The sequence below is a fragment of the Micropterus dolomieu genome, linkage group LG15 (genome assembly GCF_021292245.1).
Source record: "Micropterus dolomieu isolate WLL.071019.BEF.003 ecotype Adirondacks linkage group LG15, ASM2129224v1, whole genome shotgun sequence".
Taxonomy (NCBI): Eukaryota; Metazoa; Chordata; class Actinopteri; order Centrarchiformes; family Centrarchidae; genus Micropterus; species Micropterus dolomieu.
In genome coordinates, this window is record NC_060164.1 from 18,743,601 (window position 1) to 18,757,594 (window position 13,994).

At 38.9% G+C, this 13,994-nt stretch overlaps 3 protein-coding genes across 6 annotated transcripts in view; 2 read left to right on the forward strand and 1 right to left on the reverse strand.

Annotated features, from left to right (window-relative positions):
* Window positions 1-4,409, forward strand: part of rgs7a (regulator of G protein signaling 7a) — a 56,312-nt gene extending 51,903 nt beyond the window's left edge. For all 3 annotated transcript variants that reach the window (XM_046071122.1, XM_046071123.1, XM_046071124.1), the window contains 4 exons: window positions 1,653-1,839; window positions 2,084-2,173; window positions 3,341-3,377; window positions 3,683-4,409. In XM_046071122.1, coding sequence (XP_045927078.1) covers window positions 1,653-1,839; window positions 2,084-2,173; window positions 3,341-3,361 — 298 coding nt within the window. In that variant the 3' untranslated portion in view covers window positions 3,362-3,377; window positions 3,683-4,409. The remainder of the gene's footprint in view (window positions 1-1,652; window positions 1,840-2,083; window positions 2,174-3,340; window positions 3,378-3,682) is intronic.
* A 1,072-nt stretch (window positions 4,410-5,481) lies between these two features.
* grem2a (gremlin 2, DAN family BMP antagonist a) lies at window positions 5,482-11,976 on the forward strand. Of its 2 annotated transcripts, XM_046071126.1 has the most exons (3): window positions 5,482-5,788; window positions 9,647-9,702; window positions 10,901-11,976. In XM_046071126.1, the coding sequence occupies exon 3, from the start codon at window positions 10,902-10,904 to the stop codon at window positions 11,478-11,480; it is 579 nt and encodes a 192-aa protein (XP_045927082.1). In that variant the 5' UTR covers window positions 5,482-5,788; window positions 9,647-9,702; window position 10,901; the 3' UTR covers window positions 11,481-11,976. The 2 variants fall into 2 exon arrangements, with proteins under 2 accessions (XP_045927082.1, XP_045927081.1); XM_046071125.1 differs by lacking the exon at window positions 9,647-9,702.
* A 164-nt stretch (window positions 11,977-12,140) lies between these two features.
* fmn2a (formin 2a) overlaps window positions 12,141-13,994 on the reverse strand; it is a 40,544-nt gene continuing 38,690 nt past the window's right edge. The window contains exons 17-18 of the mRNA XM_046070277.1: window positions 13,374-13,455; window positions 12,141-13,164 (exon numbers count right to left, since the gene is read on the reverse strand). Of these exons, the coding sequence (XP_045926233.1) occupies window positions 13,138-13,164; window positions 13,374-13,455 (109 nt within the window). The 3' untranslated portion in view covers window positions 12,141-13,137. The remainder of the gene's footprint in view (window positions 13,165-13,373; window positions 13,456-13,994) is intronic.

Here is a 13,994-nt window from a genome sequence, read left to right on the forward strand (position 1 = left end):
TCCAGATGAAATAGCGTTTTGTTGTCAGCTGATTGTAATTTAAAATATCGGACTGTTTTACTGTCATGTGTACTCCGAAGTGATGTAAATAAACCTTTTACGTCAACATAAAACTAAAACCTAGATATAGTTATTAGGTCAGTCTGTGTATTAAAACACCTGACAACAGTGGTGGAAGAAGTACTTAGACCTTTTACCTAAGTAAAAGTAGTATTACAGCAATGTTAAAATAATCCAAGTAAAAGTCCTGCATTCAAAATAGACAAGAGTAAAAATACAGAAGTATAATAACCTAAATGTATTTAAGTATGAAAAGTAAAAAGTAGTCACTATGGTTTATGGCCACTTTCAGAGTGTTAGAATAATCTAACATTAACATGTAACATTGATTTTAATGTTATGATTGGTTGAGGCAGAACTCATTTTAACTTCTTCCCACATGGGTCCCCAAGATGTGACTGTGTGAACAGATATTGGCCACAGTGTCATTAATACAAGCAGATTGTACTGGATAATAACTAATAACTAACTAATAATAACTAATAATTTTTCTGTGATTCTCTGATGATGAGAGACATCATCAATAACATCTCAATAGTAGCTCACTTGATTGTGTTTTTACACCCTGTACAAGTGCTTGCTTAATTATTGGTACATTTCCATGTCAGCAACAACTTGGAAGCTAACAACTATTACTGTTGTTACTGCTGCTGTTGCTTTTTCCTATGTATAAGAAGTAACCTACAGTAATATTGTATCATCAAAGCAGAGTGAGCTGGTGGATGCAGCATTTTTTCTTAAATATGCACAACTGTAGCTGTGGCTGGAATTACACAGGTGGGCAGGAAAATTATGTTAATCTGTTTATTCATGGTAACACGAATACCGCAGAGTATCAAAGGTGCATGCTAACAGCTAAATATGAATAACGTAACCTCTGTGCAGGATAGCCCCTCTGCTCCCTCTGATGGTACATGTCTGTATTGTTTCTGCCCAAAGCAGATAATGTGGTCTATAATGTGGTTTGATTAAATTATCATTTAATCTCTCAGGCAGTTGAGCGTCATATTAGCGCTCCACTAATTGAAAAGATATAGATTATTAACAAAAAGCATGCTGCTATTCATGGACATAATAACCCTATAAACCTTAACTTGTCCTCTCTGCTGAGGTGTCCACCAGTAATACACACACTAAAATTCTTACCATGAATCTTATCTCATTTGTAATAACAAGATGATGGACCAAATTTGTTAATGTAATATGTGTAAAATAGAATCGGATGCTCTTCACTGGAATGTTTGAATTATTATTGGAGATTATTTTCTGAACCATAATGAATGCATATCAAAAGACTTTGTTGACAGCATTTTAAACCTGAATGCGAACCCTAAGGCAAATTGTCTTTTACGTTTGTTTACATAAAGATGTAATTTGTGGACTATGCTGTCTGACTTCTGACTTTGAAAAATATGACATTGTCAATGGACAATACCCAGGGATGGTACCAGTGTGGATCTGACTACCTTATCCTTGCTAACTTTTATGCCAATTTCTGTTTGACATAGTTTACTACTAGCTATACCACTTCCAATTTGCGGTCCAGAACTACTGTATTAAGCACTTATCTTACTGTTAACTTTGGTCTGTAGGTTCTGGCTAGCTGTCCAGGAACTAAAGAAACGTCCCATCAGAGAAGTTCCAACTCGGGTTCAAGAGATCTGGCAGGAGTTTCTGGCCCCTGGAGCGCCCAGTGCCATCAACGTTGACTCCAAGAGCTACGACAAAACCACCCAGAATGTCAAAGATCCTGGACGCTATGCCTTCGAGGATGCACAGGTGCAAATGATACAAATACATTTAATTACATTTCTGTAGTTGTTTGTGTTATATACAATTTTACACTGCACATAAGTATAGTGTAAGTGACACAAAAGCAGCGTCATAACTCCTGGCAATATGTGAATTACAGCTTTGTTTTGGTGGTCAGTATAGCATTTTATTGTTTTTATGCAGCACAATGTGTTGATCATGTTTCTGATGCTTTTATAAATTTCTTTCACATTATGTGTCTCTACAACAGGAACACATCTACAAGTTGATGAAGAGTGATTCTTACAGCCGTTTCATCCGTTCCAGTGCCTACCAAGAGTTATTACAGGCCAAGAAGAAGGTTAAAAAAACCTCATAGCCTTTAATGTTTAAGCTTGAAAATAAGATAAGATGCAGAGAAGTACATGTAGATGACGGTGCAAGCTTACAACCTTTGTTGTTGTTTGTACATACACTGATTATGCAGTCTCTTGGTGATGTTAAAACCTTCCCCCATGGCACCCACAGTCACACCTTTTCAAAGTCTATTAAATCACACTTTAAACCCATTGCCAGTAATCCATTCACATACAAAACAAGCATGGAAGTTGCTGTTGCACTCACCTGTAGTGACATATTTTCTGCTACAGGCGCCGGTTTGATATAATTGTACTCACTCAAGTGTATACAGATATCTTTGACCACTAAGGGGCAGAAAATCATTGTAGATTTAGAGCAACACCTGCATCCAAATGCAGTTCTGTTTCTATTCCTTTTGGTTGTGGTTTGGTCTCCATTAACTCCTAAACAAAAGCTAGTCTGTCTTGAGCTGCAGAGTTAGATGGCACTCCAGGCAACTCCTTGAAATTACATGTAGTCATTTGTGTCATATTGCTTAGTGTAGGTTTAACTATATGTCTCCTACAAAATATACTATACTGTATCTGAAAGTGATATAAAATTCCTGAATACAGCGGAGTATGTGGTAGAATTGCTTAAAAGTGCAAAACAGGTCAAACCAAAGAACATGTCAAACAAAATGGCACCTGCATGCCAGCAATATCAATGAAAGAGAGAGTGACTACAACGTATTAATAGAGTCTGCTTCAGGTGTGGATGATGGAGTAGGTGATCAGGATTCTTGACAGGCTTGTAGAAACCATTATGAATAGCAGAGCCACAGAGACTATCATAACATGATTGATAATTCAGAATTATACAGGTATATCCATGTGCTTAAAATCTGCACTGTCTCACACCTCCTACATTTTCTCTGCTTGTCATTCTGACAAAGATGATTTTAATATTATAGCTAGAGTTTTGTTTTTATAAAATGTTTGGCTTTCAATAGCTTTATAATGATGGCAGAGAACTCTTTCTCTATTGTGTTTTTGAGGTAGTCTGAATGGAAAGCATAGCTCTTGTCTATCTAGCTTACGAATTGTTATACTCTACATATTATGATTTATGTATGAATCATTTGCATGGTAAACTTACTTCATTTAAAGTGTCTTTTTTGTTCCCCTAGAAAAGTAAGAACTTGTTCTGAAGGCTCTTGATTCCAGGTAATGTCCAGTGCAAAATGATGCATACTGTACTTGTCATTTAGTTATTGTATTGTAATGGCCAATCATTGTAGATATCTTGTCACAGCCACTATTTTTAGAACCATTTCAGGTTTTAAATACACATACTATAAGTAATGTTACAATTACATTCAGCTCAAACCTTAAATTTTCACAGTGCATGCAATATAACATTCCAGCACCATGTCCATGGCTGATCATTTTGTTATTAAACCCAAATTTAAATGTATTTATTGTCTTTCATTCCCACTTACATATTTAACTCAATCTCTCTTCTCACACAGGGGAAACCACTGACATCCAAGAGGCTGACCAGTCGTGTGCCATCATGCTAAAATCAATGCCATCTCTCTCTCTGGGACATGGAGAGGGGGACCATCTCATCTCTTCGTCATCATTGTCTGTTCATCGACTCTTGGCTCAGCTGGGCAATGAGCCGGCCGTCTGTTTGTCTGTTGTCCACCGGATGTTGCATGTCCATGGAGAGGAGGTTCCTTCTTCTCTCTCCTCTTACAGTTCCTGATAAATTTCCAGTATTCTCAGAAAGGAGGCACTGCTGGACTTGTGAGGACACTGACAGACTGGTGAGATGAAAAATATCAGATCCAGTGTTCCAGTTCCTTCTATCATAACAGCTGGATCGGAGCCCCCTCTCTCACTTCCAGCTGAAACAAATGATGTCAGAGAGAAAAAAACACATAGAAAAGATATATAAAATGACAACTTAAACTGATAAATCTAACCAATGTCATTGCTTTACATGATCTGAGGTCACAGATACTTTGTCACGCTATGGGAAGTGTTGTGCAGAATGAATATACTATATATATATAGATATATACATATATATTATGATTATTATGATTATTTATTGTGCATTTATTTTGCTTTGCATAATTTTATTTCACTACAACAATTAGCACATATGGTTTTCATTGCACTTGTATAGTCACATTGAAAATTACAAAAATGCTGTCTCCTGTCTTATGTAGAACATAATTCTTTGTTATTCTCTCCTGCATTTATTTTTATACCATATTTAAAGACACTTTTACTTACTTGTATTATTAAAGTTGGCCCTCTATCTGTTACTATGACCTGGGGTTGGATTATTTTGAACTATGCATACACACAAGTGTCGCATTAGCTGTGAAGATTTAGGGTAGCATTCATTCTGCAGGATTAAAACAATCTCAAGAACAGTGCTTGAACAATGCACTTTTGCTTTCTACCACTAGATGGTGTTAAATTATTTCCTACAGCAGTGATCTGCCTCCTCATCACAGAGCAGCAAAATATACCACAGCACTCTGCAGACAAATGACGTTTTGTCATGAAAAATTGTCATCATCCTCTGGTCTGCTGAAGGGGTTATTGTTCAGACTGTATCCCTCTGAGGTTTTGCAGGGTATGTTGATGTTTCAGCTCTTTGATGGCAGGAGTGACAGTCAGTGTTTTCAGTCTCTGTGCCCAGTGGTCAGCTTAGCAAGAGCCACAAAACAGACAAACATTATTGTCTCAGTTGCATCAAGGAATGCGAATTGTGGCATTTTTCAAAGCATCCGTTTAGTGTGTTGTCTGGGTACACGCATACAATGATTTATAGATTGGGGATTATGGGCTTTAATGTGATGTTGTCTGAGTGCCAATGAGAGAGGATAATTTAGAGTTTTTGTAGTAGATCATTGTTTCTTTTACAGTTTTGTCCTTTATTGGCTGTGGTGGCAAAATGCCATCCACTTCCTAAAAATGCAAATGTAAATGTTAAACACGGGAAGAGTGAAAGAAAATTTGGAATGGAAAATAGAGGACAAAGGAAAAGCTGTCATTTTGATAGGTTTGATATATCATGAATTGATGGGCATTACAAAAAAAGATATCAAAGAAAAATCTCAATAGGCAGAGAGAAACAAACTTAAATGAAAGAAGTAAAGCTTGGTTTGATTCACACAATGACCAGGGCCAATAGGATCCCTCCCAGTCTTGAGAAGGGAAGGGGGTGGTGGGGATTCAAACTCAGGCAGGCTTTACAGTGAGTCAAACACTCTCAAAGACAGACTACAGACAGTCTCCACAGCGCTAAGATATGGGCTTACTCTAAGTGAAACCTGGAACTTATCTTTTAAACCTACAAACAAGAAGACTTAAAAGAGAAAGTTAGACTGAGAGAGAAAGTAAGAAAGAGATACAACTTGCCCAGGAAGATGGAAAACTGATCGTGTCAAAAGCTTTGAATCTTTAGTGGGGGTAAAAGAGGAGCACGGACAAGCCTGAGGATACTACAGATTATGTTGCCATGGAAACCAAAACCTGGAAGCGGACGCAAGGACCACTGAAGGTGGACAACCTCCCTTGACTGCATCCTTGACACGTTACTGTCCCACTGAGAGGTACATAAACCATACTTCATATTTAATGCGATAACACCTATTTAAAACTTTAACACTATATTTAAGAATTAACAATTTTACCAGTTGCAAGAATTTTCTGAGGATGTTTTAAAATGTCAAATAGTACTACAAATTCCAAATTCATTCTATTTCTTTCATAAAAGTTCATGATGCACGATGATACACGTGGACATGTAAATTAGTCAACAAAATTTCAGAATACAATGATAAATGCTTTAAAGATGGACATTCTTTGCAGCGAATTTGAGGAAACAGGGATTTTTACCCTATGTTAAAAGTACCATGTAGCATTAGGATTTACTGAGAAAAGCGGAGATACAGTAAGTGAGTGCTGGTTCAACATATCCCACGTGAGCGCTTCCAACAAGTGGGCAGGAATAGACTGACGGAGATAGTGAGACTGAGTGACTCAGTGAGTCTCTGAATGACTAAGCGCAAAACCACGTAACCCGACCAACGGTAGTTGTACAGCTATTTTGTATTTCTGCCAGCAGTGAGGGTTTGGTTCCCACTGGGCCCACCCATAGAAAAAATCTATGCCTTCAAGGTACTGTAAGGTGTTCTGGATAAAAGTGTTTTCCAAATGACTATAATTAGTGGCTGGAGGTTCCAGGGAATTAGTGTTGTGAGTGAGAGAATTAGTGAGTGATGACAGTATTTTGTACTGTGCCTCTCAGTGAGATTAAGAGTCAGTTCACTTTTCCAGTGAATATGAAAAACAGAGAATGAGAGATAATGGTGTTAGTGTACATTACGAACCTGTATTCTCCGTGTACAAAATAATCTATATAATTTTTCTCTTTGTGCAAGTGTATATCCGTGTGTGTGTGTATTCACTTTTGTATAATTAGTCTATTTGTGTGTAGTCATGTGTATACTGAGGTGTATCCAAGTTGGTGTGTGAACATATGTGTGCATGTTCCTACAGTAAATGGTAGGCGGTTTGCCTTCTGATCCTTCTTACAGCTCTGGTGACTGCACCACCTTGTACAGTCCACTTTGATGTCAAATAGGATTTAGCACACAGACACATTGCACTTTCTTTAGCAACAGAAAACACTTCATTGTAAGCCTAAAGACGCTAAAAATAGTCCAACTTGTTTAAATCAGCCATAACAACATTCTTAACATGTGAAGTTTAGACATGAACAGGTACTAAGAAAACACTGAAGAAAGAAAATTAAAACAGCAGAGTAATACAGCATTTTGGCCAGTCGTGGCACATTTGTATGTAAAAAAAAAAACTGCCAGAGTGCCAGTGATTCCAAAGTCTTGCTGTGCAGCCAAACATTCTTCAAACCCACAGAACTTTATTTCAAGTTCTAAATTTTAGTGAGGATCCTAAAGTTTTCAAAGACACCTAATATATCTAAAATGATGCTCAAGACAATTAAGAATATTTCATGAAATGGAATGGTAAAGCCTTAAAAGTCTTGGGCTTGTAAAAATGAAATAGCTTCAATAAATATCTGAAACAAGCTGATACAGAATACAAATGTGATTTGGTCAGACAGAGTGACATAAGGCCATTTTAGCAACCCTAAAGTTACTTAAGGGGAAACAAAGGGGCAAAACTTTATGTTAAGGGATTAAACAAACAAGTGCAAATGGAAGGTGATGTTAATCACTACACCTAAGTAGTGCCATCCTGATCTGAAATGAGAAAACCTGTACTATCATAGCATCTCTAATTGTCCCTCATCCTCCACTAAAGCACTTAATGTTGCTGAAGCAAAGGAGTTGCCTTACATTCTTGCCAGTACTTAGCTTGGAAAGAATTATATATGGGCTGCTAGTCATTATCAAGATGGATTGTAGTGACAAATGGCTGCCCAAACTGCCTAAAGCAGCCTCCTGGCAATGTTGGCATTAGACACATCTACACAAAAAAGGCCCCAAAGGACCCCCCCCTCCCCCACAACTGTTAATGAGCCAACAGCCCGGCGTAGTTTGGGAAAATACAATCCGCAAATGCAGATAATGACATGGTTCCTCTTTGTGTAATTGGCTCCAAGAGAAAACATTTCATTTACCTCTACTTCCCTCTTTCTTTATATCCTGTGCATGTGTGTTTGAGTCTGTCGGTGTGTGTGTGTGTGTGTGTGTGTATGCACACACGTGTGGTCACATATGTGTGTGTGTGTGTGTGTGTGTGTGTGTGTGTATACAGCTACCCTCGTGTGATTGAGGTTTGAGCTGCACGGTGAATTAAATGCAGTTCTACTGTAATTAACTGCACTTACCAGTCTGTGTGTGAGACTTTCTGACGCACCAATAATTGAGGCATCAGGTTTTGTTTGTTTTAACCTGCCTTTGAAGACATGCTGGGAGGATGTTTCACATGGTTTAGTGGAAGTACATCTGTGTGTACAAATTTGAAGTCTTGAAATGATTCTTGTTTCTTTGCAATTCTTTAACAACTGAATCTCAGAAATATTAAAATATTCAGCAGCTAGACTGGATTTTCATGACTAATTATGGTCTTCATTTCACTTTGAGATTTGAAAAAAGACCCATTGTTATCCAGACAGAAAATATTACCACGGTATTATAATGCCATTCTGAAAAACAAAACATAACAAGTTCCCACTGATGATAATAGTTGTTTTCTTGTGTCTAGCTCAGCAGTCTCTCTGGTGTTTCTGGTATTTGTAATTTCATTAGAGGTCTGAATTTTGGAACCAAGGTCTGCCACAGTTTGGTGAAGCATGTCCCTCAAGTATTTGTGGTTCTGGTCAAACATAAAGCTGTGTTGTGGACAATATTAGTGTTTAGCAGACAGAAAGGTCCGGTTGAGTTCGGTCTCAGCATTAACACACAAAACCACAGTCTCCTTCCGTCTCCGGGACTCTGTGATGATTAGTGCTGTGTGTCAAGAAGAGACAGATAGAGTGACAGAGAGAGACAGATAGGGAGAAAAAGAAATAAAGCTTGTGGAGAGATATACAGCTCTAGGTGGAAGGCATGAAGCTCAAGTGGTGCTGGTTTTGTTTCCCAGTAGGTCATCTGTCCCACCATCTCTTCAGCCCCTTTCCTCTCTATCTAATAACCCCAACCACTAACTGCCCACCCATCCACCTCTGTGCTCCTCCCAAAGCCCCTGAATCCCTATCCCAAAACCACAATTTGTTCTGAAGCAGAGATTCATGAGGATAGCTTGGCGGGACCGGTACTATCACGCTTAGACTAAGTTTTGGAGTGGAGAGGCCATCCGTCATGCCCTGTGTACACAGTTGGTCAGGTCATCCCTCAAAAGTCCCCGGGGCTTTGCAGACTGTAGCTTACGAGTCACAGGGTGCCTCCTTAAGCGATGTATAGCGCGAGAACAGAGCCTGCACACAGAAGCAGAGCTTGTTTCCCTGTCCAGGGGTTCATGCATTTCAATACACAGTCAGCAGGAATGAGATGGAGCAGCTAAAGACAAATGGGAATGTGTTGTACATGGAAGGTAGATCACTGGAAGATGGAGTGGGGTCATGACTCCCTGATGCAGTAGGTGGTGGAAGGACCCAGCGGGAGTCTTTGGTTTAGTTATTCTAACCTCATGATGGGTGTGTGTGGGCGTGTGTGCTGGCTTGTGTGTGTATTATGCAAAAATGTGAGTGCCTACAGAAGAAGCACATATCTCAGATTGAGTTCATGTCCTGATGAAAATATCTGAGGAGTTATGATTGGCAAATAATAATTAATAACAAAGAAAACAAGAATTTGTCTTCAGGACATCCTCAGAAGAAAAATACTAAAATATCAACAGTAGACTTGATTGTAAGTATAGAACATTTAAATTTGATTTCTTGGCAGTGTACACAAAATCCCAAACACTTCCTTCCTCCATAGGTTTGATCTCTCAATGAAGAAAACAAGAAGAGATTAAAGAGATCTGATTTGCACAAGTAAGCCTTAAAAAGTGAAGTACTGTAGATCTTCTGTGTCCAACTCCAACATATCTCTTGATATCCTATAGAAAAGGTCTGGTAAGAATTCATACTACATCTCTTCTAGATGGACAAACAGCTGCTGTCTAGCTTACAGCAAGTGCTACCGGGATAGTGATATACAGACTTGAGTGCTCGTGCAGCTCGGACAGAACTGCCATGACCTCAGGGTCAAGGGAGGAGGCAAAAAACAGAGTGGATTATGATAAAGTCATTTGTTCTTTGTCAGAGTGAGTTGCAGGTCCTGGAATGGAAGAAAGGGAACATACAAATTTGCACAGCAAGGAAGAGTATGTGAATAAGAGCAGCCAATGGCCTTGAGGCAGTTTGGTTCTCTGTCAGAATTTCTGACTTGATGTCATGCAATGCTTGTCAAGAGCAACATCTGCGGGAAAGATGCTTGAGTGATGATCAAAAATGTACTGGCGCAAATACTGACGGTGGATACTCCATCCTGAATGTAGGAGGAATAATTGATCATAGTTCTTTTCTGGTGCTGGAATGATATAGAAGACAATATGGCGATTGTGGACACTACGGTTCATTCTCAGTTTAGCTTGATCCATAATATATCACCAAAGAGTAGAAGAGTGGACTCCCAAAGGGTACTGTAGAGTTCCCCAACTCTTCCCCTAATAACATGCAGATGGGTCTCTCTAATGCCTGTTTACATATCTGCAGCATAGTTCATGACTAAAGTAAGCAAAGCCCTAATTATTTTACCCGGCGACGGGACCAATAAAATCAACTTCCCCTTCTCATTATGGGTGTTTAAGTGTATCCTTTGATGGCAGGGCTTTGTTTATTTTTGGAAGAGTTGCGTAGCCGAGAGGAAAGCAAATAGAAGTAATGACACAGAGATGCTGACAAATGGGGGCCATGGTGATGGATTCATTTCCTCAATGATGCCTGGAAGGCTAGACTGTGAAGGTGGTTCAACATGAATGCACATTCACACAATTGCAAACATGACTGGCAATATTAATATCATGGTAGTATAACATGCATCATTTCATACTGTCTGAATTACTGTTACACCAGACTCAGTGTTAATAATTTTAAGATTCTGTTCATGCGACAACTGATGTTTTATTCTTCAGAAATCTTTTCTGTTTAGAAATGTAATGCATTGTAATGTGTCTTACTCTTTTTGCAGAATGCTGTGGAGAATAACTATCCCAGTCATACTGGCTGGGGTGCTCTGCATCACCGTAGAGACCAAAAAGTCCAGGCCCCAGGGATCCATCCCATCCCCACACAAGACCAAAGGGAACCTGTCTTCAGAGCGTCACCAGCGGCTATTGCAGCAGAAACCCGAGGTGCTGTCTTCCAGCAGGGAGGCCTTGGTGGTGACAGAGCGCCGCTACCTCCGCAGAGACTGGTGCAAGACCCAGCCTCTTCGTCAGACAATCAGCGAGGAGGGCTGCCGCAGCCGCACTGTAGTCAACCGTTTTTGCTACGGCCAGTGCAACTCCTTCTATATTCCCCGTCATATGGGCCCCAGCTCGGGTCAGGGTCAGAATCGAGGCCAAGCCTCTGGTTCTGGAAGGAAAAGCCACAGCAAGGCCCAGGAGCCGTTCCAGTCCTGCTCCTTCTGCAGGCCACACCGCATCACTCAGCTCACAGTGCAGCTAGACTGCCCAGACCTGCAGCCCTCTTTTAGACACCGTAAGGTACAGAGGGTCAAACAATGTCGCTGCATGTCTGTGGATGTCAGTGGCCATGGGAAACTGTGAAGAACTTTTAAAATTGAAATGACATAGAAGTATTGTCAAAGGCTGAAATGGCCATACTTTGCCAAACAATGACTGGCTTCAAGTTGAACTATTCTTCATCATGTTGTACAAATAACATCTTCCCAACATCCCACAATAAAATGGCATGAAACATTGAACTGGTATTATTAAACAAAGACTCAACATTTAATCAGAGACTGTAATGTGACATGTTTTTCTGCAGGTGGATCTATCACACAGTTTGCCAGCAATGTTTTTACCAACTATATTGGACATTTACGGTGTTTTACAAGTATTGTATCTGTTATCCTGTATCTTTTCCTTAACTTATATTTCCCAGATGATACACACCTTGATGTCAAGGAAATGATTTAAAGAAACAAAGCATCACAGCAATGACCAATGACATCCATCTGCTTGTACACAAGCATGGTTGTCTACTGTACATTTGCCACTAATATACTAGCCAGTAGGAAAAACATACTGCAGCATGTGTAATGGAGGTGCAATGCAATATATACAGTATATATATATATATTTTATGTATGTGAAAAGTATATTAAATCTATTTCATATAAAAAAAAAAAAGTGGTGTTTAGACTGCATGTAGTTCTGTGCCACTTAATATCACAGCTGGAAAAATGAAAACAGGAAACCATCAACAGCAGAATTTTTATTAAAAAAATGATGTAATTTCTTTTTATTCAATAAATATATTTTTTCATGGTCAAGGGTATTCAATCAAAACATATTGTTAGTATTGCACATGATCACGTCACATGGTCCTATTGCCCTATTAGCATATGGGAGTTCACACACTCAAATGTAGTTGGAAAGGCAAAACTGCATAGTATTTTGCTTAAAACATAAAGCAAGTTGACAATACTGTGGAATAAAACAAAATTAGGTCTGCATCAGATCACACTGCTTAGGTATGCACAGCCTTTTGGATATTAAACCACAATGCGGAAGGTGCTGTATGTAAAACATGTATAATCATTAATAGGTTCTGAAACACACATGATGGAACTTGCATGTCATGTTTCAGTCCATGTAAAACAGATTTTCTTCTTTACATGTAACATTTAAATACAGATGATATGTCTACAGCACTCATTTGACCTCTCCTCTGTAAGATAAGGCACTTTCTATCTGGCAGGTGATCTATACCTATCTTATACAAATGTTATAAAATTCTGTGCTTTTCACCATTAAGGAAGGAGACATAAAGAGGGAGTGTCCATGCCATCCTAATAAACTAGGTTTGGGAATTGCACTAAGAAGAAAACAGCCTACATATGGCTTATAAAATACTGAATATAGTGTTACAATTTTCAGACTCCAATGAGCATTTTCTGGCGAATGACTCAACCACATTTAATCATCTCAGCTTAAGGGTGTCTTTTGGTAGCAATATTTCATTTAATTGTGCAAGTGCTATCAAAGGGGGGCTAAGAATGTGATTTTTCATTCCACTTTTAAACAATATTCACATAATATCCACTTTGAACCAACTCACAATAAACCACAGGTCTAAATCAATTGAAAACAAATACTGGAAGCAAATAAATGTAAAAATGACTGATGAGTCATTGTCAGATTGTACAAACAGTGCTTGTGCAATAGGCTTAGTGATGATAATTTTCCATTCTCTGCGTCAGATCTTCTGACCCAGCTTTGCTTTCTGTGGAATAAAACAAAAATGGGTCTGAGTTATTAACAGCTGGCAGCATGATTGGCACTCAGAGTGTTGTTTCTTCAACACCCTGACACCAGTTTGAAAGAAACAGACAATTAGGGGGACACAACCAAGGGAAGTAAAAAAGAAGAAGGCAAGTACCGTTGGAAAAAAGCACACAAGACCAAATAGTGACACGAATTGTAAGAACGTACTATTCCAGTTGCATGTTTAGGTTTCACACTGTAGGAAGCCTTCTCCCTGGCCTGTTTGAAGCACTCTTCTGCCTTTTTCACACTGAAAAAAGATCAATAACAATCATCAGTCATCCTACGGAGACCTCAAAAGCAGCAGAAAAAAAAAATAAAAAAATCTATGGACACAATCATTCACACTGGTACAGTGCCTTGCGAAAGTATTCGGCTCCCTTGAACTTTGACCTTTTGCCACATTTCAGGCTTCAAACATAAAGATATAAAACTGTAATTTTTTGTGAAGAATCAACAACAAGTGGGATACAATTATGAAGTGGAACGAAATTTATAGGATATTTCAAACCTTTTTAACAAATAAAAAACTGAAAAATTGGGCGTGCAAAATTATTCAGCCCCTTTACTTTCAGTGCAGCAAACTCTCTCCAGAAGTTCAGTGAGGATCTCTGAATGATCCAATGTTGACCTAAATGACTAATGATGATAAATAGAATCCACCTGTGTGAAATCAAGTCTCCGTATAAATGAAACCTGCTCTGTGATAGTCTCAGAGGTCCGTTTAAAGCGCAGAGAGCATCATGAAGAACAAGGAACACACCAGGCAGGTCCGAGATACTGTTGTGG

Coding starts and splice junctions, on each gene's coding strand:
- grem2a (XM_046071126.1), top strand. CDS start 10,902: ATGCTGTGGAGAATAACTATCCCAGTCATACTGGCTGGGGTGCTCTGC.